Source organism: Rana temporaria, chromosome 5 (assembly GCF_905171775.1).
Source record: "Rana temporaria chromosome 5, aRanTem1.1, whole genome shotgun sequence".
Classification (NCBI taxonomy): Eukaryota; Metazoa; Chordata; class Amphibia; order Anura; family Ranidae; genus Rana; species Rana temporaria.
Window position 1 is genome coordinate 20,039,840 of NC_053493.1, and position 26,765 is coordinate 20,066,604.

Genomic DNA, 26,765 nt, shown 5'->3' on the forward strand with positions numbered 1-26,765 from the left:
ACATTTTCCAGGGTGCATTGCGGCTAAGTACGCCGCACGGGCCTATTGATTTTGACGTGGACGTAAACGACGTAAATCCCGATTCGCGGACGACTTACGCAAACGACGTAAAAAAATTTGAATCTCGCGACGGGAACGGCGGCCATACTTTAACATTGTTATTCCACCTAATAGATGGAATAACTTTAGGCCTGCTAATGCCTTCCGGAAACTGCGTAAAACGACTGCGGCGGCCGGGCGTACGTTCGTGAATCTGCGTATCAACTCATTTACATATTCTACGCCGACCGCAATGGAAGCGCCACCTAGCGGCCATCGGAAAAATTGCAACCTAAGATAGGACGGCGCAAGCCATCTTATCTTAGATATGTTTAAGCGTATCTCTGTTTGAGCATACGCTTAAACATAAGTCGGCGTAGATTCTGAGTTAGGCCGACTTATCAGTAGATAAGCTGACCTAACTCTTACTAAATCTACCTAACAGACACTACCGCTCTACATGTTTCGCTTTGAAAAGCTTCTTCAGGAGACGTTAAAGCATTGTATAGATTGAATGTAAATATAACAAAAGAACAGCAAAAGAACATTTATTTTATTTCATACAGTAATATTAAACAGAACAGTGAGATATAGGCCCGGATTCACAAACGCCGACGTATATCAAGTTACGCCGACGTAAGAGCAAATGTGCGCCGTTGTATCTGTGCGCAAGACCCACAAACAGAGATGCGCCTAAAAATAGGCTTCACCCTGCCGACGTAACTTGCTTATGCCAGGGTAGGGTGGGCGCACATTTAGGCTGGGAGCATGGTGCCGCTCCCATTGATTAGTCATTCAAACATGCAAATGGGTGAAATACGGCGATTCGCGAACCTGGTTGCACCCGACGCAGGCTACGAAAGGTGCGCATAAGTCGTACGTCCGGCGTAAAGTTAAGCCCCATAAAGGAGGTGTAACCCAGCAGCAGACATGCAAAGGTCTGCACCAGGGAACACAAGTCGGCGTGTTTTACGTTGGACGCAGTGATCCAGGGTATCTTAGGCAGTTGTTCCGACGTGGTTGTGAGCATGCGCAGGGGGATGCGTCCACGTCACGGCGCATGCGCAGTTCGTTAAACGTACTTGTCTGGCGCTCAGACCATCGTTTGCATGGGATCACGCCTCATTTGCATGGGTTTGCATGTGACAAGCCCACTTCCACCTACGCCGGCCTGCGCCTTCGAAACCTACGCCACGCCGACGCAGCGTGGGGAGCACTGGCTTCCTGAATTCCATGCTTGCCTCTCTGCGCTGGGTCGGCGTGGCGTACATTGGTTTGCGATACGGCGGCGTAATGTGCGCCCGCTCTCTGTGAATCTGGGCCATAGAGTCCACTCTATATCTCACTGTTCTGTTTAATATTACTGTATCAAATAAAATAAAAATAATTATGTATTCTGTAATACCTATTATGAGATTAATGTACCGTATTTTCCGGCGTATAAGACGACTTTCTGGATGCAAAAACATGCATCCAAAGTCGGGGGTCGTCTTATACGCCGGGTACAGTCTCCGTGCTGCTGCGAGCGTCAATGATTTAAAAGACGCTCCTTCTCCTCAAGAGTGTTCTGTGATAGGAAGAACACAAATCTTCCCAGCAGCTCCTCTGTTCTGTGTTCCTCCTATCACAGATGCCTTCTCATCCTCGGACGAGTCTCCGTGCTGCGAGCGTCAATGATTTGAAAGCCGCGCCTTCTCTTCAGAGTGTTCTGTGATAGGCGGAACACAAATTTTCCCAGCAGCGCCTCTGTTCTGTGTTCCGCCTATCACAGAACACTCTGAAGAGAAGGCGCGGCTTTCAAATCATTGACGCTCACGCTCGCAGCACGGAGACTGTCACCGCCTGCAAAAAAGTGAGTGTTTGCGGTGATTGCACTGGGGGGCAACAAGTTCAGGCACAGTGGGGGCAAGTGATGGCACAGAGAGGGGCAAGTGATGACACAGAGAGGGGCAAGTGATGACACAGTGAGGGGCAAGTGATGGCACAGTGAGGGGCAAGTGATGGCACAGAGAGGGGCAAGTGATGACACAGTGAGGGGCAAGTGATGACACAGTGAGGGGCAAGTGATGGCACAGTGAGGGGCAAGTGATGGCACAGTGAGGGGCAAGTGATGGTACAGTGAGGGGCAAGTGATGGTACAGTGAGGGGCAAGTGATGGCACAGTGGGGGCATGTAATGTAATGGCACAGTGAGATTTGAAAAAGCCTGTTTCTGTCAGCGGTTCTGGCTACCCCTCAGCTTCCAGAAAGACTAGTAAGAAGGGGGTAGTCTTATACAGTGAGTATATCCCAAAACCAAAAATGTTCCTGGAAAATTAGGGGGTCGTCTTATACGCCCAGTCGTCTTATACGCCGGAAAATACGGTATTTTTTCAAAACTTTATATACCTTATGTACTCGAGTATAAGCCGAGTTTTTCGACAATTTTTTGTGTGCTGAAAATGCCCCCCTCGGCTTATACTTGAGTCAACTTTTTGTGCCTGATCTCCCAGACTTTGGCGACCCAGTTCCGGCTGGCCGTAGGTCCCTTGGCACACATGTAACCCCACTCTTCCTCTACAAGTGTGCAAAGTTTGTTGTCCGGGGGACCTATGGCCGGGGAGCACCGATTTTTCAAATTTGTGCACCCCTTCCATAGACTCCCATGTTAAACGGTAATTTCTCCAGTAACTTTGGGGACGCGTTACTGGCCGGCCGCAGGTCCCCTGGACCTGAAACTTGGCACACATGTAGCCCCAGTTCGCTGTCTGGGGTACCTACGGACGGGGAGCACAGATTTTTCAAATACGGGCACCCCTTCTATATACTCCCATCTAGTCATGGACACAGTGAGGCACAGTGGGCCATGGGCACAGTGAGGCATGGGCACAGTAAGGCATGGGCACAGTGAGGCATGGACACAGTGAGGCATGGACACAGTGAGGCATGGACACAGTGAAGCATGGACATGGACACAGTGAGGCAAAGTGAGGCATGCACATGGACACAGTGAGGCAAACTGAGGCACAGTGAGGCATGCAGATGGACACCCTAGGCTTATACTCGAGTAGGGCTGCAACTAACGATTATTTTCATAATCGATTAGTTGGCCGATTATTGCTTTGATTAATCGATTAATCGGATAATAGCCTTAAAAAAAAAAAAAAAACTGAGCCAATTTGTTGTTTGGCAGATTACAAAACACAAATTGCCGAAAAAAACACATTATATGCTTTTCTGCAGCTTCCCCATTGAAGTATATTGAACCAAAAAAAAACAAAATAGCACCGTTTTGCGTTAAAAAGTCCTTACCCTTTCCAAATACGCAGCAGCTGAAAAAAAATCATGGATGTGTCCCATAGGAAAACCTGTAAATTAACTGTAGTGTGTTTCTGCAAAAAGCCCCAAAAAACAGAGGTGTGACCCCGGCCTGAGATGTTTAGTAACATAATGGGGTTAAAAAAACAAAAATAAGTACAAAAAGAGCAAATAATCGCTACTGTAAGGGGTTCGTTTTTTTACTGTGGGACAGTGAAAGTAATATTTACAGTAGCGATTTGCTTTTTTGTACTATAAAGGGCTAATTTTTTTATTTTATTTTTTAACACCATTATGTTACTGGCCGATTAATCGATTATGAAAATTGTAATCGATTAATTTCATAATCGATTAGTTGTTTCGGCCCTATACTCGAGTCAATAAGTTTTCACAGTTTTTAGTGGTAAAATTAGGTGCCTCGACTTATACTCGTATATACGGTAATTATTATTTTGCTGTTCTTTTGTTATTTTTTATGAATTTTAATGTTAATAAAATAAAAAAGAAAATCATATACAATTTATTATTTGTTTTCGACACCTTAATAGTCCCAGAGTTTTGCTTTCTTTTCATGCATCTTTCATTAAAATTGGGATGCGGTTTCTATTCTGATCTCGTCAGCCCGCCCCCTTATATAATGTCTACAATATAGGCAACTTTGCCTGAGTTTTTTCTCTTTCACTTCTGAAAAACCCTCAGGGATCTCCCTTGTCGCCCATATTGTTTAATATCTATCTTCGCCCTCTCTTTGAAATCATCAGTAACCAGAAGTTACTTTACCACTCCTATGCAGACGACACACAACTGTATTTCCGCATCTGCAACAAAGAGGATCATTCTCTTGGACTAGAGAAATCCCTCTCTCTAATAGATAACTGGATGACAAACAGTTATCTTAAACTCAACGGTTCGAAAACAGAACTTCTCCTGTTTCACGCTAACCGGAAAAATCACCCCGCGTCAACATGGACTCCCCCAACCATTCTGGGCAAAACCATCCCCCCTAGCACCAAAGTCAAAAGTCTCTGAGTCATTTTTGACACCCACATGACAATGGATGCACAAATAGGGTCAGTAGTCAGCGGATCGCACCATCTGCTGCGCCTACTACGACTACGCAGACTCACTCCCTTTATCCCGAAAGAGGACATTGCAGTCGTGGTGGGAACAATCATCTATTCCAGACTCGACTATGCAAATGCCCTCTATCTAGGACTCCCCAAATACCAAATCACTCGTCTGTAAGTCGTTCAAATTACGGCCGCTTGACTAGTGACCGGGAAAAAACCATGGGAATCAATCTCACCTTCACTGAGATCCCTTCATTGGTTGCCAGTAAAAGACAGAATCACTTTCAAGGCACTCTGCCTAATACATAAGTGTATTCAAGGCAACGCCCCCCCCAATATCTATGCGAAAAAATAAAAGCCCATAACCCCAATCGCATTCTGCGATCCACCAATCAAATCCTACTCCAGATACCCAAAGCCAGATACAAGTCCAAAGGAGATCGAAGATTTGCAGTCCAGGGTCCTCAGCTGTGGAATGCACTACCAACTACCATCCGACTGGAGTCGGACCACTTGGCCTTCTGGAGAAAGATTAAAACCCATCTCTTCTGAGGTCAAGGGGCTTCCTTACCCAGGAAATGGATACAGCGCCCAGAGGCGATTCAGTTCGCATGTGTTGCGCTTTACAAGTTTCTCACTCACTCACTTAACCCTTTTGCTGTCATTTCTAGCACACGTTTAAAAACTAATTTTAGGCCTGGAAGATTAGGTCTCTGGTAGTGAAACTGAATTTTCTCCTTTAAGGGAATGTAAGTGTTTGTGATGTATTTTGTAAAGTTGTACACATAATACATTCGGAAATTTTTAGCCAGACAATACAATTGCATTTTATATTAAAATGTCCTTTTATTAATACATGAGCACAAAACTGATATCATAAAAGCAAACCGCGATTGATTATTGAAAGCTGATAAATACATTTTATCCTCTGATTTGATCTTAAATATTTTACTATATAGTCTCACCTATGTACAGGTATTTGTTGTTATTATTCAATAAAGTCAACTTAATGCAAAAGCACTTTTCAACACGTTTCGTGAACTAGAGCACTTTTCAACACGTTTCGTGAACTAGTGACTTCTTCAGGAGAACATATGGAGAATGGTATACCTATGATTGTAAAAAATAAACATATTATAAAGAAATGTCTACAATTTTATCAATGTGTTTTTGTATAACATAGGCACTGCACTTAAATACATTTATCAGTCAAGCATTTTTGAATCGGCCAGACGTAATTAAAAACATCAATATCCAAAATGTGTGCTTTGCCAACCTTTTCAGATTTTTTTTTTTACATTTTGATTTCACCGCTTTGTTTTTTTTGTTTTGTTTCATTTTGCTTTGTTGTAGAACGTGAAAGCAATTTCATCATCAATGTGCAAAACAAGCCAAGACCTACAGAGTATTCTACAAGGACAGTGCTACAATTTTGTTTGCATCAATGTAAGTTGAAGTCGTTACTTTTATCGTTCTATACTATAGATATCTACATTGTCATATAAGCATCATGTATAGCTCTTGTATCATGATCATCATTATCATATTGTTCATATGAAACCATCATCCTCCTCATCATTCTATTGGGCTGTACAGTCCAATAAACAGTCCATCTCCCTCCAGTCCATAAATAGTTCAACTTGTGATTGACGCTTGGGCACAGATTGCAGGATTTAGGTAGCCTAAGTTGTCATACAAGCATCATGTAGAGCTCTATTATCATCATCATCATCTCATCCTTGTAAATCATCATCATCATCATCATCATCATCCCTTTGGGCTGTACAATCCAATGAAGAGTCCAACTCCCTCCAGTCTGTAAACATTCCAACTCCCTTCATGATTCAACTTGTGACTGACATTTGGGTACAGATTAGGAAGTTTTTTTTTTTTTTATAAATGTTTTCATTAATTTTCAATATGTAAATAAACATACAGTGGTTCAACAATCAAATTCAAGTCGAGTATTGTGATACATATACAATTAGTCAATTTCAATAAGGAGAAACAACAATTCTAGTCACTGAAAACAAATAACAGTGTATCATATTTTAGAGAGAAATGGAGTAGGGAAAGGGAAGAGAGGACAAGGAAAGGGGAAGAAGCTTATGAAATGAAGTGTGGCAGCAATAAAAAGAGTCAAATAAACACATAAAATACCATCTTGTGCGAAACTTGATGAAACTTACTCCATAAGGAACAGATGAAAGCCGGTGAGGTCAATTGACAGACAATAACTGAAATTCACTAGATTCTGTGAAGTTAGACCAGCATGCCCATTTTTTATTGAAACTGTTAGAGGAATCGTTCGATTGATGGATTAGGTTTTCCATATCTGCTATATGTTGAACTTTTTTTATCCAATCAGAAATAGTAGGGGGGGGAGGATTGCAACCATTTAATTGGGATGCAAAGCCTGGCCGCATTTATGAGATGTAAAACAATCGAGTTTTTATATGTTGAATGGGGTAGGGAAGAAAGATGCAGTAAGTATTGCTCAGCCGTGTAATCAGGGGTGTAGGTAGTAATACTAGAAATTAGGTTGTGAATTTTTCTCCAAAAGGGCTTAATAAGAATGCAATCCCACCATATATGGAGCAGAGATCCCAGAGCAATATTGCATCGCCAGCATACGGCTGAGACACTCGGATTAAATTTGCAAATAATTTGGGGTGTTTTGTACCATCTTGAATAGATCTTATACCCATTTTCTTGAGTCAAAACGTTCAAGGAACCTTTATGCATCCTGCGAAAAATAACCTCCCATTGGTCGGTAGATATATCAATGCCAAGTTCATCTTCCCACTTTAGATTAGTGACGTCTGCCTTTAAATCCAAACTGGAAAAAAACATGGCATACAGGAAGGAGATTAAGTGCCTTTGGGGAGCGTTTTTAAGGCAAAGAATCTCAAACTGTGTTTTTGGTCTGTTCCATACCGAGTATGAATTCGACCTGTTAACTAATTTGGTAAACTGAACAAATTCCTGTGGAGAAATCGCACTATTAGGATTTTTCCTAAGAAATGATTCAAATGAGATAAGATTGTTATTATCAAATAGCGCGCTCACCCTGTGTTCTTCTATAATGGGCATAACGTTGGAGCAATCAGTCGAGTGAAAACGAGGTAGTTCCGGGTTTCCCGTCAAAGGTGTCAAGGGGCCATGCATCGAGGATATGTTATATTTTTTGCAAAGTGATCTAAAGATTTTTAAGCTAGTACCCGTAACGGGATGTGAATTAATCGACTTCGGCAATTTACGAGATTCAATCCATGGTAAGTATTTCAGAGGGATAGATTGTGTATAGGACGATTCTTCAAGATTTACCCAATCTTTGAATTCCGCATGAAGATTCCAGTCAACTATTCTGGTCAGATGACAAGCCCAATAGTATTTTTCAAGATCAGGTATGCCTATACCTCCCATGAGTTTGGGGACGATCAATTTATCCCATTTAGTCCTAGCTTGTTTTCCATTCCATATAAATTTCAGACACATCTGTCTATATTTCTTAAAAAAAGTGTTAGGAATTCTTACCGGAATGGCCTGTAGCAAGTACAAAAGTCTGGGGAGGACATTCATCTTGACAATAGCAGATCTACCAAACCATGAAAAAAATCCCTTATCCCAACCAAGGAGGTCATTGTTTATTGTACGAAGAAGGGGAGTGAAATTCTTGTCAAATAAGTCCTGGATGGTAGGTGACAATTTGATCCCAAGGTAAGACAAGCAGTCTCCTTCCCAAGTAAAGGGAAAGTTTTGTTTACAAAGGCTAATGCCGCGTACACACCATCGCTTTCTGCGATGGAAAAATGCGACGCTTTATGTGCTTTAAAAAAACGTAATTTTTCAAACTTCAATTTGAACAACGACGTAGCATACACACCATCGCTTTTTCACAACGCTCTAGCACAGCGCAGTTCCGTGAATCACGCACGGCGTCACTATAAAGGGTCGTTTCCATGCGGAAGACGGCCTCTTTTGCTGATATCGTGTTGCTGCGTGTTAGTAAAAGTTTGGTGAGATACGATTCGTGATTTTCAGTGACTGTGCTTTAAATTTCGTTTTCTGTCGTACAGTTTGTCTATTTGTTGTCGGATCTGTGATACAGTGCTTGTACTAAGGACGTAAATCAAGCATGCTCTAAAGTGCTGCCTACCTTGGCATCTTTGTTTTTATTATGTTGTGTTTTTGGGTTGCCACCTTTTTTTTTTGAAATTTTTAGGAAGACTAAAATAAATGTTAATTTTTCAGCCAAATTTCAACATGTTTCTTTATTGTAGATTTGAGAGATCATTATTGAGTGGGCAGACCCATTACAAAATAAATAATGAAAACATTAACAAGGTAAAAAAACATGCTTGTGGGTGAGTTAACTAAAAAATTAGGTTGTTGCAGACACTTCACACACTCCTAAATAAACACAAAATAGAGATTACTAATCAAATTGGTGACAAAAATTAAAAAAAAAAAAAAAAGGTGGACCAATATATATATTTAAAATGTTTAAGATGGAAGATACAACTAAATAACAGAACACAAACATAAACATTATCAAACAAGAAAGAAACTAATTAAAAGCTTGTCATAACTATGTAACAAGATCAGCCGCAACAAACGTCCATTTCTGGGTAGCAGTTAAAAGCAGGGGTTAAAGAAGCGCTTTATTTTCTTGTCTATAAGCTGAAAAACACCTTAACGAATGTGCTGATTCCATTCTGAACAGTCGTTTTACATGAATGAGCGCTGCCGTCTCCTAACTTGCTTCTGAGCATGCGCGGGCTTAAATCGACGTTTTTACGTACACACGGTCAATGTTTAGAACACAGAAAACGACGTCGGCCAAAAACGACACATAAAATTGAAGCATGCTTGAATTTTTTTCTGTCGTTTTTTAGAAGACATAAAACGACGTTTTTGCCTACACACGGTCAATTAAATTGACGTTTTTGAAAATTACGTTTTTTTCCATCGCAGAAAGCGATGGTGTGTACGCGGCATAACAGTGTTACTGGGGAGAGATACGTTCAATGCCTTGGATTTCTTGAAATTAATCTTCAGATTGGATATGGTTTTGAACAAGGAAAAATCCTTTAATAAATTGGGGATAGTCGTGATTGGTTTGGTCAAAAATAACAAAATGTCATCCGCGTAGGCAGCCAATTTATAAGATCTGTCTTTTATGGATACACCCGTAATATCTTGGTTAGCCCGCAATTTGCAGAGGAGTGGTTCTAAAGCGAGTACAAAAATGATCGGGGACAAGGGGCATCCCTGTCGCGTACCATTCGCTACAGAGAAGGCCTCCGACAGACCACCGTTTATTTTGATTCTAGCCGTGGGTGTTGAATACAGTAGCTGAATAAATTGGAGGAAACGATCTTGCATTCCTAAGGCTTTCAACGCCTCAAGCATATAGTCCCACGCCACCCTGTCGAAGATTAGGAAGTTTAACTAGCCTAAGTTGTCTTATAAACATCAGCCCGGATTCAGAAAGGAGTTACGACGACGTATCTCCAGATACGCCGTCGTAACTCTGAGTGTGAGGCGTCGCATCTCTGCGCCTGATTCATAGAATCAGATACGCCTCACTGTTGCCTAGATACGAGCTGGGTAAGTCTCCTACAACGTCGTATCTTGGTGTGCATATTTACGCTGGCCGCTAGGGGCACTTCCATAGATTTACGCATAGAATATGCAAATGAGCTAGATACGCCGATTCAGAAACGTACGTGCGCCCGGCGCATTGATTTACGTCGTTTACGTAAGGCTTTTTTTGGTGTAAAGTTACCCCTGCTATATGAGGCGTAGCCAATGTTAAGTATGGACGTCGGGACAGCGTCAAATTTTGCGTCGTTTGCGTAAGTCGTACGCGAATAGGGCTATGCGTAAGTTACGTTTACGTCTAAAGCATTGACTATTTGCGGCGTAATTTGGAGCATGCGCACTGGGATACTTTTTACAGATGGCGCATGCGCCGTTCGTTAGGAGCGTCAAGTACGTGGGGTCACGATTAATTCGCATACAACACGCCCCCTACCAGCCTATTTTGAATTAGGCGGGCTTACGCCGGGCCCATATACGCTACGCCGCCGTAACTTCGGGCGCAAGTTCTTTCTGAATACGGGACTCGCCTCTCAAAGTTCCGGCGGCGTAGCGTATCTGAGATACGCTACGCCCGCCTAACGATAGGCATTTCTTTCTGAATCCCGGCCATCATCTATAGCTCTTTTATCATCATCATCATCGTTCTTATAGAACCATCATCATCCCATTGGGAATTTAAAGTCCAATAAATAGTCCATCTCCCTCCAGTCCATAAATTGTCCAACTTCCTCCTTCAACTTGACAATGACACTTGAGCACAGACTGGAGAACTCAGCTAGCCTAAGTTGTCATAAAAGCACAGTACAGCTCTATCATCATCCTTATGAAACCGTCAATATCATTATCCTTTTGGGCTGTACAATCCAATAAACAGTCCAACTCCCCATAGTACGTAAACAGTTCAACTTGCAAATGGCACTTGGGATAAGGGAATGTAACTATCCTAAATTGTCATAAAAGCATCATGGACAGCTCTTTCATCATCATCATTATTATAATAACCATCATCATCATCATCATTATCATCATCATATCAACCTTGTAGAACCATCATCATCATCATCATCCTATTAGGCTGTACAATCCAATGAGTCCAACTCCCTCCTGTCCGTAAACAGTCAAACTCTCTTCATGATTCAACTTGTGATTGACACTTGGGCACAGACTAGAGAGTCTTTTTTTTTTTCCAATACTTTATTTTTAAGGAACACGCAGACAGTACAGATACCTCAACAGGAATATAATGACCATGGTATATTTGCTGGTAAAGGTCAACGTAACAAACCAGTACATTTATTGGATGCAGATCAATGAGTGAGACACTATAGAGATCCATACGCCTAGGTACTAAGAATTCTCTGTACCCTGTGTGGAATTTTACATGGTCAATACCGTTATTTGTTTAGAAAAAATAATAGGTTAAAAAAAAAAAAGAACCTTGCCCCGAAAAAAATAAAGGGGGGGGGGGGTCCCACCATAGCGCACGCCAGGTAATGGGGCTTGAGCGAACAAAGCTTTGTATTCCTCAGAATAAGAAAATTCATGCCAACAAAACCCAATTTTTAAGTATTTTTTCCTGGTGGCCCTGCTCCGTAGTCAATAGGTCCTCCATCTCATTCATTTCCACAATTTTTTTAAGCCAAACGGTTATGTAAGGTGCCTGCGTCTGCTTCCAGAACAGTGGAATACAGCTCTTTTGCCTTGTACACACGATCAGTTTTCCCGGCGGTACAAAGTCCGCCGGGAAAACCAAGGGGAGAACCAAGAACCTGCTCGATAGCTATTACCCCCTGCACACGGCTGGGTTTCCCGACAGGAAAACGGCCATGAGAGCTTTGGTCGGGAAACCCCCGGCCGTGTGTATGCTCCACCCCAGGTTTTCCCCATAGGGAAACTGCCGGCTCAAAAAACGATGGGAATCCTGGCGGGAAAAAAGAGAACATGTTCTCTCTTTTCCCATCGGGATTCCCAACGGTTTTCCTGTTGGGAAAACTGCGATGGAGCATACACACGGCCGGGATTCCTGGCCAAAAGCTCTCATGGCAGTTTTCCTGCCAGGAAAACCGGCCGTGTATACAAGGCATTTGCCGCTGTAATCAAGAGGGGTAGAATGGAGCGAGAGAATTTAACTAACCTATGTTGTCCTAAAAGCATCATGTATATCTCTTTTATCATCATCATATTGTTTTTATAGAATCATCATCATCATCTCATTGGGCTTTACAGTCCATCTTTCTCCAGTTCCTACATAGTCCAACTTCCTCCAGGATTCAATTTGCGATTAAAGCTTGGGTGCAGATTGAAGAATTTTAGGTAGCCTCATGGCGCGTACACACGATCGGATTTTCCGTCGGAAAAACCTTGGGATGGTTTTTCGGCCGGAATTCTGCTCAAGCTTGGCTTGCATACACACGGTCACACGGTTCTCTGAACTTTTGACCGTCAAGAACGCGGTGACGTACAACACTAAGACGAGCCGAGAAAATTAAGTTCAATGCTTCCGAGCATGCGTCAAATCGTTTCGAAGCATGCGTCGGAATTTCTACAGACGATTGGAATTTCAAATTGGAATTTTTGTTCCGTCGGAAAATTTGAGAACCAGCTCTCATATTTTTGTTGGCGAATTTTCCGACAGGAAAAGTCCGATGGAGCCTACACACGGTCGGAATTTCCGACCAAAATCTCACATCAGACTTTTCTTGTCTGAAATTCCAACCGTGTGTACGGGGCATTAATTGTCATTAAACCATCATGTACCGCTCTTTTATTATCATCATCATCATCATCATCATCATCATCATATCATCCTTTTAGAATCTTCATCATGATCATCCCATTGGGCTGTGCAATCCAATAAAGAGTCCAACTCCCTTCAGTTCATAAACAGTCCCTTCATGATTCAGTTTGTGATTGACGCTTGGGCGCAAATTCGAGAATTTAACCTAAGTTGACGTAAAAGCATCATGTACGGTATAGTACTTTTATCATCATATTGGCCCAGATTCAAGAAGCAATTGCGCCTGTGTAACCATAGGTTACACAGTGCAATTGCTTACTTGCCCCGGCGTAACGAATGCTCCTGATTCAGGAACATCGTAACGCCGACTGCAGCCTAAAATCTGCGTGGCATAAGGCTCTTATGCCACGCATATCTTAGGCTGCATTCTTGCCATGACCGCTAGGGGGCGCTCCCATTGTGCTCAGTGTATAGTATGCAAATTGCATACTAACACCGATTCACAACGTTGCGCGAGCCCTGCGTACGCAATTTACGTAGTTTGCGTACGTCGGGTTTCGCGTAAGGTTGCACATCCTAATAGCACGCGCAGCCAATGCTAAAGGATACCAGTCGTTCCCGCGTCGCGATATTTGAATGTTACGTCGTTTGCGTAAGTGATTCGTGAATGGCGCTGGACGCCATTCACGTTCACTCTGAAGCAAATGACGTCCTTGTGACGTCATTTGCCGCAATGCACGTCGGGAAAGTTTCCCGACGGAGCATGCGCTCTACGCTCGGCGCGGGAGCGAGCCTAATTTAAATGATTCCCGCCCCCTACGGGATCATTTACATTAGGCGCCCTTACGCAGGGCAAGTTTACACAGCGCCCCCGCAATTTACGGAGCTACTGCTCCGTGAATCGCGGGTAGCGCAGTAAATTTGCGGGGGCGAAGGGCAAAAACGTTGCTCTGTGCCTCCGTAAAAAAGGGGCAAATTCTACCTGAATCTGGGCCATTGTTCTTATAGAACCATCATCATCATTTCATTGGGCTTTACAGTCCGATAAACATTCCAACTCCCTCCATGATTCAACTTGCGACTGATGCTTGGGTGAAGATTGGAGAATTAAATTAAGTAGTATAAGCATCATGTATAACTCTTTTATGATCATCATCATCATATCGTTCTTATAGAACAATCATCGTCGTCATCCCATTGGCCTATACAGTCCAAAAAAAAGTCCAACTCCCTCCATGATTGAACTTGCGATTGACACTTGGGCGTGAATTGGAGAATTTAGGTCTACCTTTGGGGGCAACAGTAAATGATTTTGACAGATTGAAGTGTACGTGTTTTTTCAACTTGTCTTTGTGTGACCCGACTGACCTTTCCCTTTCAGTGAGAAGAGGCAAGGAAGGTGTTAGGGTCAACTTGTCAGTTTTCCTGCGGTGAAACGTCTGTCTTTAATGAAAATAAATTTCAAGTAGAAATCCCATTTCTCATTTGTTGGTTGCTGTTTAGTGTATTTATTTTTATTTTTAGGACATGTAGCATTTTACTTATGTTTAGCTGGCCTATTAAAAGGAATGTTGAACGCACAAAAACATATAATATATATATATATATATATATATATATATATATATATATATATATATATATATATATATATATATATATATATATAATTTTTTATTTTTTTTGCTTTTTTAAACGTATCTATATAGGTCTGGATTCAGATACAATGGTGTATCTATCCGCCCGGCGTAACGTATCTCAGATACGTTACGCCGCCGTAATTTTGGGCGCAAGTTCTGTGTTCAGAAACAACTTGCGCCCTTAGTTACGGCGGCGTAACGTATCTGTGTCGGCGTAAGCCCGCCTAATTCAAATGTGGATGATGTGGGCGTGTTTTACGTATATTAACTGTGATCCCGCGTATTTGACGTTTTTTAAGAACAGCGCATGCGCCGTTCGTGAAAAAATCCCAGTGCGCATGTTTGAAATTCCGCCGCTAATCGTCATTGCTTTCGACGTGAACGTAAATTACGTCCAGCCCTATTCGCAAACGACATAAATTTTTCAAAACTCGACGCGGGAACGACGGCCATACTTAACATATAGCCTCATATAGCAGGGGTAACTATACGCCAAAAAAAGCCTAACGTAAACGACGTAAAAAAATGCGCCGGCTGGAGGTACATTTCTGAATCGGCGTATCTAGCTCATTTGCATATTCCTTGCGTAAATATACGGAAGCGCCACCTAGCGGCCAGTGTAAATATGCAGCCTAAGATACGACGGTGTAAGACACTTACGCCGGTCGGATCTTACGGGAAATCTATGCGGAACTGATTCTATGAATCAGGCGCATAGATACGACCCCGCACACTCAGAGGTACGACGGTGTATCTGGAGATACGCCGTTGTATCTTCTCTGTGAATCTACCCCATAGTTTACAACCTTAAGCCTGGGCTCACACCTATTATTATTATTATTATTATTATTATGCAGGATTTATATAGCGGCAACAGTTTGCGTAGCGCTTTACATCAGGGAATTGCGAATGCAGATATCGCATGTGATTCGCACTGCATTGCTGTGCCGATCACATGCGACATCTGTGCAATGCGAATTCGGCCATACAATTGTATGGCTGAACTCGCATTGGATTCGCACGAAAAAGGTGCAGGAAACGTTTTTTCCCCTGTACTGGAATTGGATTGCGTGGGAGTGAACACCCATGCGATCCAATTCCTGTCTGAGTTCACAGTTCGGACTGCAAACCTATCAGAGGGTGTCATTAACTTTGTATTGCCACCCGCAGCGGTTCGCAGAGGGAAGTGTGAACTGCCTGCGAGGGAGGTGCGATGAGGGAACCGACACTGGAATCGCGCTGGTTCATGCATCGCATATGTGTGAACCCGGGCTTTAGGTGAGCTATCCAGAGAACCTGTTAATTAACCCACATTTAACCCCTTCCTGCCCACCCATCACAGCTCTTTAACAGGGTCTTGCTGATCATGCGACCACTGTGATTGGCTTTTACAGTGATCACATGAAGATGAGCCCTTCCTGACAGCTCCTGCTCCTAACAAGAAACCAAGAGCTGTCAGAGACAGCTAGGTCACTATGCTAAAGGCATGCAGAAAGTGTGCTTTCAGTAGGGTTGCCACCTCATCCCTTTAAAACAGAACACATATGAATTACACAGGTTCTGTGGCTGATTTAATGCAGGTAAGGCACCAAATGAGTCTAATTACCACCTTAATTAGCCACAGAACCTGTGTAATTCATATGTGTTCTGTTTTAAAAGGATGAGGTGGCAACCCTAGCTTTCAGCACAGAATCCTCAGCTGCCATGGACATATATGTGCAGGGATGAACTGGCCATCGGGACTACCGGGAGATTCCTGGTGGGCCGATCGGAGGTCCGCGGCGATCTACCCGTCGATCGCCAACATCTGGCGCCTGATGACGGGTAGATCGAGATTTAGCCAGCAGAGTAGCAGGAAGCATGTGTATTAAGTTCTCTCTCATGTCACACTGCGGCTGCTCCCCGCACCCCGGCGGCCCCTCCTCTCTTCTCGTCCATCCACATTTGCTTGCGACATCATCTAGAAGAGAGGAGGGGCCGCGGGGGGGGGGGGGGCTGGGCGGGGAGCAGCCGCAGCGTGACATGAGAGAGAACTTATCACACACGCTTCCTGCTACTCTGCATGCTGGCTGGTAAACAATGTGCCCTGATGTGCCATGTGCCCTGATGTACTATGTGCCCTGATGTGCCCTGATGTACTATGTACCATGATGTGCCATGTTCCCTGATGTCCTATGTGCCCCCTGTCCTGATGTGCCCCGTGCCCTGATGTGCTACGTGCCCTGTGCCCTGATGTGCTATGTTCCCTGATGTGCTATGTGCCCTGTGGTTCTATGTTCTCTGATGTGCTATGTGCCCTTTGCCCTGATGTGCTATGTGCCCCATGCCCTGATGTGCTATGTACCCTGATGTGCCATGTGCCCTGATGTGCCCTGATGTGCCCCGTGCCCTGATGTGCCTCAATGTGGTGTACCCTGATGTGATTTGCCCTGTACGTGTTGTGCCCTGATGTGCTGTACCCTGATGTGCTGTGAGCTGATGTGCTCAGCTCTGTATCGTCCCCTGATGTGCACTGTACCCTGATGTGTTGTGCCCTGGGCCGGTCTGGATGAAGTCCAGGGCCACATTTTTGTCCCAGTCCAGCCCTGTATATGTGGGTGTTAAAGGGTTTGTAAACCCTTGTTTAAAAAATATATAAATAACAAACATCTCATACTTACCTCCACTGTGCGGTTTGTTTTGCACAGAGTTGCCCAAATCGTCCTCTTCTGGGGGCCCTGGCAGCTCCTCCCCTCAACAGATGTCCACATTGGAGAAGCACTCTCCTTGGTGGACATCCGTGCGGGCACGCTCCCGTGTCCTGCTTCTGCGTGTATTCATAATTGCACGGCTGGGCACAAGGACGTACATGTACATACCCTTTAAGAGCCCAGCCTTGGGTCGCACAGCGCGCTGACGGCGGCGCGCTCGCTAGCCGGTCCTCTTCTCAGTGACCGTCCCCACGGGAACAGCAGACCCGATCGCTGCCGGTGTTCCACGATCGGGTCACAGAGAGGAAGAACGGGGAGAGATGAGTGTAAACAAACCTCTCCCCGTGCTTCCTAGTATGGCTGTCACTGATCGTCTGTTCCCTGTGTTAGGGAACGACGATCAGTGACGTCACACGCACAGCAACGCTCCCCCACAGTAAGAACACTCCCTTAGGGCACACTTAACCACTACAGCGCCCCCTCCTGGTTAACCCCTTCACTGCCAGTGCCATTTTTACAGTAACCAGTGCATTTTTATAGCACTGTTTGCTGTAAAAATGACAATGGTCCCAAAATAGTGTCAAAAGTGTCCGATGTGTCCGCCATAATGTCGCAGTCACGATAAAAATCGCTGATCGCCGCCATTACTAGGGAAAAAAAAATATTAAAGCGGGGGTTCACCCTATATAAAAAAAAAAAATTTTTTTTTTCTTCTAGCATTAAATTCGGCATAGTAGCGCGAGCTACAGTATGCCTGTCTGTATTTTTTTATCCCCGTACTCACTGTGCTATTGTACATTGAAGATTCCGGGGAATGGGCGTTCCTATGGAGAGAGAAGGTGATTGACGGCCGGCCCTGGCACGTCACGCTTCTCCGGAAATAGCCGAAATAGGCTTGGCTCTTCACGGCGCCTGCGCATAGCCTGTGCGCAGGCGCCGTGAAGAGCCGAGACCTACTCCGGCTGTCTTCGGGGAGCATGACGTGCCAGAGCCGGCCGTCAATCATCCTCCCTCTCCATAGGAATGCCCATTCCCCGCGGCAGACGGAATCTTCAATGTACAATAGCACTGTGAGTACGGGGATATAAAAATACAGACAGGCATACTGTAGCTCGCGCTACTATGCCGAATTTAATGCTATACTGTTGTTAAGGAGGGTGAACCACCGCTTTAATAAAAATGCAACAAAACTATCCCCTATTTGGTAGACGCTATAAATTTTGCGCAAACCAATCAATTAACGCTTATTGCGAAAAATATGTAGAAGAATACGTATCGGCCTAAACTGAGGAATATATTGAGGGGATATTTATTATAGCAAAAAGTTAAAAATATTGAATTTTTTTCAAAATTGTCGCTCTATTCTTGTTTATAGCGCAAAAAATGTAAACCGCAAAGGTGATCAAATACCACCAAAAGAAAGCTTTTTTTGTGGGAAAAAAAGGACGCCAATTTTGTTTGGGAGCCACGTCGCACGACCGCGCAATTGTCAGTTAAAGCGACGCAGTGCTGAATCACAAAAAGGGGCAAGTTCCTTTACCTGCATAATGGTCCCGGGGGTTAAGGGGTTAAAGAGACCTGTCTACTGCCCATTACTGTTGAGGTTTTTTTTATACTCCACTAATATACTTACTTTGTTCTCAGGTTAAAGAATCCGATTTTGAAGAAACACAGAAACTTACTGGATTACTTCAGACTCCCGGAGTTTGTCCTTCTTACCCATCTGTTGTCGTGTCAGTAAGTACATTCAAACCAAATAATTAAAACGTATCTGTATATTCAACTTGAAGCTACACAAATCGATTTCCAAAACAGCCATCTTTTTTTTTTTTTAGAGGTTGCATTGGTGGATTGGGAAGGCATTCTTTGCGTTCTGTATGCCATTGGAAAAGCAGCCCTGAGTTTGTTTACCTTTTTGTTCCAACTTTGGTCCTCTTAAAAGTGCCTGCCCATCCTCCAACAGCTCCATAGTGGTTCTCATGCTCAAAATGCTCAAAGATATTGAAGGTGGAAGGGGGCAGGAGATGGAGGAACTACCATTCCCTGATCTTCCCTTTTAAGGTGTGCAAAATCCTCAAAGATATTCAGGTTGGAGAGGGGCAGGAGATGGAGGAATTACCATTCCATGATTTTTCCTTTAACCACTTCAGTACCGCATGCAGTTCCACCGCTTGATCGTTCTTATAGGCGGCGGGAGGGGACATCTCCCCCTCCCGCCGCCATCCGGTGCTTCTCCGGGCTCCCCCGTGTCATCGGGGGCCTAGAGAGATGATCGCCGTCTGCCGGATGTGAAGCATAGAGATGACTGGTGACCAGTCATCTCTATGACCGTCGGAGGCCCGGGCGCGATGTGATGACGTCACGCCCGGGTACCCGTAAGTAAACAAACCGCAATTGCGGCTAGTAAGAATGATATCTGTGAATTTTTTTTCACGATCTCATTCTTTCCAGCCTGGAGGAGAGATGTGGGGTCTTATTGGCCCCGCATCTCTCCTTAAAGAGGACCTGTCACACACTATTCCTATTACAAGGGATGTTTGCATTCCTTGTAATAGGAATAAAAACGATCGGAAAAAAAAAAGTGTAAAAAATAAATACGTAAAAAAAATAATAATAAAAATTTTTTTTAAGCGCCCCTGTCCCTGGTAGCTTGCGCTCAGAAGCGAACGCACATGTAAGTCCCGCCCACGTATGTAAACGTCGTTCAAACCACACATGTGAAGTGTCGCCGCGTGCGTTCGAGCGTGTGCAACAATTCTAGCACTAGACCTCCTCTGTAACTCTAAACTGGTAACCTGTAAAAAAAATTAAAGCGTCGCCCATGGAGATTTTTAAGTAACAAAGTTTGGCGCCATTCCATGAGTGTGCGCAATTTTAAAGCATGACATGTTAGGTATCTATTTACTCGGCGTAACATCATCTTTCATATTTTACAAAAAAATTGGGCTAACTTTACTGTTTTGTTATTTTTTAATTCATGAAACCATTTTTTTTCCAAAAAAAAGCGTTTGAGAAACGATTGCACAAATACCGTGCAAGATAAAAAGTAGCAATGACCGCCATTTTATTCCCTAGGGTGTCTGCTAAAAAAACATATATAATGTTTGGGGGTTCTGAGTAAATTTTGTTTAGCAAAAGAATGATGATTTGTACATGTAGGGGAGAAGTGCCAGAATAGGCCCGGTATGGAGGTGGGTATTAAAGCCCGGTATTGAGGTGGTTAAGGTGTGCACCTGGATGCACACTCAGTTCTGAGCACTTTTACATTTAGGGTTGTCTTGAGGTCTTGGCAACTGTGGTTGGGAAGTGAGTAGATTGGGTACTCTCTTTTCTTGAGATCTGTGTACAACGTAGTTGAGAGACATTTATTTCTTTATCGTACATCACGGGACACAGAGCGGCATTCATTACTATATGGGGGTTATATGGAGTACCTTCAGGTGTAGACACTGGCAATCTCAAACAGGAAATGCCCCTCCCTATATAACCCCCTCCCATAGGAGGAGTACCTCAGTTTTTCCGCCAGTGTCTTAGGTGTTAGTCATGGTTTAGCTTGCCTCCACATCCTTGGGATTAGGTGAGCTAACCGGTTCTGTCCAAAAAAGCCTCAGCGCTAAAGTGGTCAGTAACCGGACCCCAAACCCTTGGGGTATAGCCCATAATGCTTTTCTTTTTAGAGAGCTGGACCCTGGGCCCAGAACTTAGAAACCTTTGGGTGCCTAATGTTTCTGTTGCCAGAGTGCTATATGGGCCCAGGACAGTGGATCCTTCATAGGAACCCAGGGCCTGAAGGTCTAGACATCCCCACCGAGATGGGGGAAGATTGGGCCTCTTGCTTGGCAAAGTCCTGCGGCATGGAGCAGGTAAGTGAGGGGAAAACTTGCGGAACTTGGTTCTTAGCAGGTTTTTTCTGGGGGGTCACAGGGGACATGCCTAAAGTTATGCACTGCATCTGGCAAACTAGTCACATATCATAAAGATAGGATGGCTCTATACGTATTATTCCCCATAAGATGTGACCTCCCTTGTAGTGTTGGAAAAGCATTGAGTGGGGCCTGTGTGATATAAAAGTATATGTGTGTGTCAGAGAGCTGTGCTTACCTGCAAGCCTCCAGGCGATGCTCCATTCAGTCTTCCTCCTCACGGCCTGCAAAGCAGGCAAAACGCTGACCTCCTCATGGTTCCAGGCTGCAGGCTGCAGTTTGCTGGAGCAGAGAGGTCCCTTCCTCCCAACCCCACCCCCCCCCTGTCGGGAGGGGCATTTCCTGTTTGAGATTGCTGGGGGGGAAGGGCGGGTCAGTGGCTTAAGGAAGGGGCGGCCCTTCCTTGTTTGTTCCATATAGCTCATTCAATACTTTGGAACTGAGGAGGAAAGACCAGAACGGCAAGCACGGGGCGCCGAGGACACACAGTGGCCAGAAAGAATATTGCAGTCTTCAGAAAGACTGTTTTCAAGCCTAGGAATAGGCTGTTTCTTTTCCATCTCATAGTTTTTCTTGCAATACTACTCAGGGGGACAGAATGTTTTTTCTTTCCTAGATTTGAAAAAAAAAAAAAAAAAAAAAAAAAAAAAAAATTTTTTTTGAAAAAAAAAAAAAAAAAAAAAAAAAAGTGTCATCTAGGGGAGAGGAAGCATTTTTTTATCCCCCAAACAGGTGTTTGGGCATTTAACTATTTATAAGTCCCAGGTACCAATAAGTAGCAGGTGTACCTCGGTATTGTACCATGGCATCAAAAAACAAGGGTACAAGAGGTGGGGATTCCCCCAGAGAGTCTGAGGTCTCGGACAAAGCTATGCCGCTGCTTTCCCCACAGGGAGCCTTGGGGCCATCGGGATCTGGGGCTGGAGCTGACGCGGGTCAGTCCAACCCTAAGATGGTCACGGAGGAGGTATTACTCACCTCTTTAAAAGAGATGCAGAAAAGCATGGGTAAAATGATAGCCGCAGCTATGCGGGGCAGTAAGCGGAATAGATCTCCGTCGCCCGAGCGCGGACCCTCAGAAGAGGAGGTCCTTTCCTCAGGGGAATTGGACGACCTCTTGGACAAGGACCAAGTAGGTTCAGGGATCGAGGATCCGGATACAGAGGAGTCTGGGGCAGTCTCCCTGAGGGAGAGCTGGTGGATTCAAGGATTGTCGGACTTGGTCCATAGGGCATTCAACTTGCCAGTACCAGATCTCCAGGTATCGACGGTTTCAGCTTTGGGCTCACTGAGGGCGCCTCAAAGCAATGCTGTGTTTCCGATCCATCCTCTATTAGAGGGAGTTTTGTTCCAAGATTGGAACAAGCCAGATAAGATCTTCTTACCACCTAAGAAGTTCTCTGTCCTATATCCTATGGAAGAAAAATTTTCCAAAAGATGGGCTACTCCTGCAGTGGACGCAGCCATCTCATGTGTTAACAAATCGTTAACATGCCCTGTAGAAAACATACAGGTGTTCAAGGATCCAGTTGATAAGCGCTTGGAAGCACTACTTAAGAACTCCTTCACTACTGCAGGGGCAGTAGTACAGCCAGCTGTGGCTGCGATTGGGGTCGCTCAAGCATTATCGGATCAATTTAAGCAGATGCTTAAACTTATTCCTGCCCAGCAGGCAGAAGAATTTTCGGATGTCCCTAAGGCCATATGTTTTACGGTAGACGCAATCAAGGATTCTATCCAGCAAGCGTCACGTTTATCGTTATCCCTTATCCATATGAGAAGACTCTTATGGTTAAAAAGCTGGGAGGCTGAGCCCCCATGCAAGAAGCTCCTGGTAGGGTTCCCCTTCCATGGAGGACGACTCTTCGGAGAAGACCTAGATAAATACATTCAGACCATTTCAAACGGCAAGAGTACTCTCTTGCCAACTAAGAAGAAGGTTCAGGGGCCTGCGTTTAAACGACAGTATTCCCCTGGGCAGGGGCCCTCTAATGCCAAGCAGTATCGACGGCCTCCTGCAAAAACAAACTTCGGCTTCAACAGCAAATCACAAGGACAGGCTGTTAGAGGCAAAAGGCAGTGGTTTCGCAAACCAGCAAAACCAGCCCCCAAGCCAACCTTATGAAGGGGCGCCCCCACCCACGAAGGTGGGGGGAAGGCTGCGACTCTTTTCAGAGATTTGGGAAGCCAGCATTCCCGACGAGTGGGTACGGTCTTCCGTGGCCACAGGCTACAAATTAGATTTCCTAAGGTTTCCTCCTCCTCATTTCCAGAAGTCGAGGATTCCAAACGATCCGGAAAAGGGAGCCGCATTAAGATCGGCATTAGATCATCTACTTTCCCAGGAAGTAATAGTAGAGGTACCAGTCCTGGAACAGGGGCTGGGTTTCTACTCCAACCTATTCATCATCCCAAAATCCAATGGAGATGTCAGGCCAATTTTGGACCTAAAGATGGTAAATGCATATCTAAAGATCCGCTCATTTCGGATGGAATCCGTGCGGTCAGCAGCTGCCACACTCCAGAAGGACGACTTCATGGCGTCCATAGACATAAAGGATGCCTACCTTCATGTTCCAATTTATCAGCCACATCAAAGATATCTACGCTTCATGGTGGCTTCGCGTCACTTCCAATTCGTGGCGCTTCCCTTCGGGTTGGCTACGGCCCCCCGGGTGTTCACGAAGGTCCTAGCTCCGATCCTAGCCAAGCTAAGGATCCAAGGGGTCACGATCCTAGCATACCTGGACGACCTCCTAGTCATAGACCACTCGTCTCCCGGCTTGGAGCGAGCAGTGGCCCTCACGGTCCAATACCTCGAGAGGTTCGGCTGGGTCCTAAATCGAGAAAAGTCAGCTTTCCAGCCCACAAGGCAGTTGGAATATCTCGGCATGAGATTAGACACAGAACAACAAGGAGTGTTCCTACCTCTGAGGAAGGTAAAAGCCATCAAGGAATTAATCCTACTGGTTCTAAGCACTCGCATCCTACAGGCAGCCATCCTGTCAGCATGGAGCAGAAGGCCACAGGCCTTGGATATCCCGTTGCCGCTCTTATCAAGAGTCCGACAAAGTCTGTGTTGGTGGTTAGACCCTCAGAATCTACTGAAGGGGAAGTCTTTCAGCCCAGTGGCTTGGAAGATAGTGACCACAGATGCCAGCCTGACGGGCTGGGGAGCAATTTTGGATGGTTGCACTCGCCAAGGTACTTGGGCAAAGCCAGAGAAGCAGTTGCCCATCAACATCTTGGAGCTCAGAGCTGCTCGACTAGCCCTCAGGGCTTGGACGTCAAAATTGCAGGGGTTCCCGGTGAGAATTCAATCAGACAATGCCACGGCCGTGGCATACATAAATCACCAAGGGGGAACCAGGAGTCAAGCCGCTCAGAGAGAGGTGAGCTTGATTCTCCTATGGGCAGAGGCGCATGTGCCCTGCATATCGGCAATATTCATTCCAGGAGTGGACAACTTTCAGGCGGACTTCTTAAGCCGCCAGACTCTATGGCCGGGGGAATGGTCTCTGCATCCACAAGTCTTTCAAGCACTCTGCCAAAGATGGGGAGTGCCGGACGTGGATATCATGGCATCGAGACTCAACAAGAAACTAGACAGGTTCATATCCCGCTCAAGGGATCCGATGGCCTGCGGAACCGATGCGTTGGTTTGCCCTTGGCATCAGTTCAAACTTCTTTATGCGTTTCCCCCGCTCCAGTTACTACCCCGCCTGCTGCGCAGGATCCGGGTGGAACACATACCAGTCATCCTGGTAGCTCCAGCATGGCCCAGAAGGGCATGGTACTCACTCATCCTAAAGATGGTAGTGGGAGACCCTTGGACTCTTCCTCTACGGCCAGACCTGCTATCGCAAGGTCCGATCCTCCACCCTGCCTTACGGCATCTAAATTTGACGGCCTGGAAGCTGAATCCCTGATTCTCAGGGGTAGAGGTCTGTCTCAGAAAGTAGTCTCTACCCTAATCAGAGCCAGGAAACCGGTCTCTAGGGTGATTTATTACAGGGTCTGGAAGGCCTATGTAGGCTGGTGTGAGTCCAAGCGATGGCTTTCTCGCAAATTTACCATCGATAGAGTATTAAGTTTTCTCCAGCTAGGAGTGGATAAAGGATTGGCATTAAGCACAATCAAAGGACATATTTCTGCTCTGTCAGTGTGGTTTCAGCGGCCGCTGGCCACCCACTCGCTGGTTAAGACCTTCCTTCAAGGGGTCTTACGTATTAGACCTCCAGTTAAATCCCCGCTTTGTCCGTGGGATTTAAATCTTGTTCTGTCAAGTTTACAGAAACAACCGTTTGAGCCGTTGGCTGAAATTCCTTTGGTTCTACTGACAAGGAAGTTAGTATTTTTGGTTGCCATAGTTTCCGCAAGAAGAGTTTCGGAGCTAGCGGCCTTATCCTGTAAGGAACCATATCTTGTTTTTCATAAGGACAGGGTCGTTCTCCGCCCTCATCCTTCCTACCGAAGGTCATATCCAGTTTTCATTTGAACCAGGATTTGGTATTACCATCCTTCTTCCCTAAACCTACTTCCAGAAAGGAAGGGTTGCTGCATACCTTGGATATTGTCAGGGCCATGAAGGCCTATCTTAAAGCTACAAAGAAGATCCGGAAAACAGATGTGCTGTTCATTCTACCGGATGGGCCCAAGAAGGGGCAGGCAGCTGCAAAGTCCACCATTTCTAGGTGGATTAAGCAATTAATCACTCAGGCCTACGGCTTGAAAGGGTTGCCTCCTCCAGTATCATTAAAGGCTCATTCTACTAGAGCCATGGGCGCCTCCTGGGCAGCACACCACCAGATCTCTATGGCTCAAGTTTGCAGGGCGGCAACCTGGTCTTCTGTCCACACGTTTACAAAATTCTACAAGTTGGACGTAAGAAGGAATACTGATACTGCCTTCGGGCAGGCAGTGCTGCAGGCTGCAGTTTGAGACCCTCGGATTCCGGGGGCTCCTCTTTTTTGAGTTAAATTTAAAATTTAAAATTATTTTTCTCAACTAAGTTGGATTTATTATGATTTGAGTATATCTCTAAATTAAATCCTTTTGTCTTGGAGATGTTCTCCCTCCCCTCATTGTAAGCATTGCTTTGGGACATCCCATATAGTAATGAATGCCGCTCTGTGTCCCGTGATGTACGATAAAGAAAAAGAGATTTTTAATACAGCTTACCTGTAAAATCTTTTTCTTGGAGTACATCACGGGACACAGAGCTCCCACCCCTCTTTTTTGAGGACCATTTTGGGAGGCATACTGCTTGCTACAAAACTGAAGTACTCCTCCTATGGGAGGGGGTTATATAGGGAGGGGCATTTCCTGTTTGAGATTGCCAGTGTCTACACCTGAAGGTACTCCATATAACCCCCATATAGTAATGAATGCCGCTCTGTGTCCCGTGATGTACTCCAAGAAAAAGATTTTACAGGTAAGCTGTATTAAAAATCTCTTTTTTACATAAAGAGACTTTGTCACCAGCAAATTACACTCACATTGAGGCTTGCACATTACATACAGGGTATCCCCACACATGCCAGAGTGAGGCGAATATTTTTAGGGCCATGATTTATAGTTAACTCTAAATTGATGCCCTGTAAAGGTTTTTAAATTGTCGCCTATTAGAAATTTGGGGTATCTTTCGTGCAGTTTTATAGGGGCACAGCATTTTGAAAGTTAAAGTGGTTTTTAACCCACTTTTACAAAATCCTCCCATATTCTCTGTATTATAATAAGTGTCCCTGTGCCTGTGTAATGTAA

At 44.7% G+C, this 26,765-nt stretch overlaps 1 protein-coding gene across 2 annotated transcripts in view; it reads left to right on the forward strand.

Moving 5' to 3' along the window:
* CRPPA (CDP-L-ribitol pyrophosphorylase A) overlaps positions 1-26,765 on the forward strand; it is a 313,658-nt gene that overhangs the window by 171,785 nt on the left and 115,108 nt on the right. For both annotated transcript variants that reach the window (XM_040352251.1, XM_040352250.1), the window contains 2 exons: positions 5,759-5,851; positions 18,724-18,816. In XM_040352251.1, the coding sequence (XP_040208185.1) occupies positions 5,759-5,851; positions 18,724-18,816 (186 nt within the window). The remainder of the gene's footprint in view (positions 1-5,758; positions 5,852-18,723; positions 18,817-26,765) is intronic.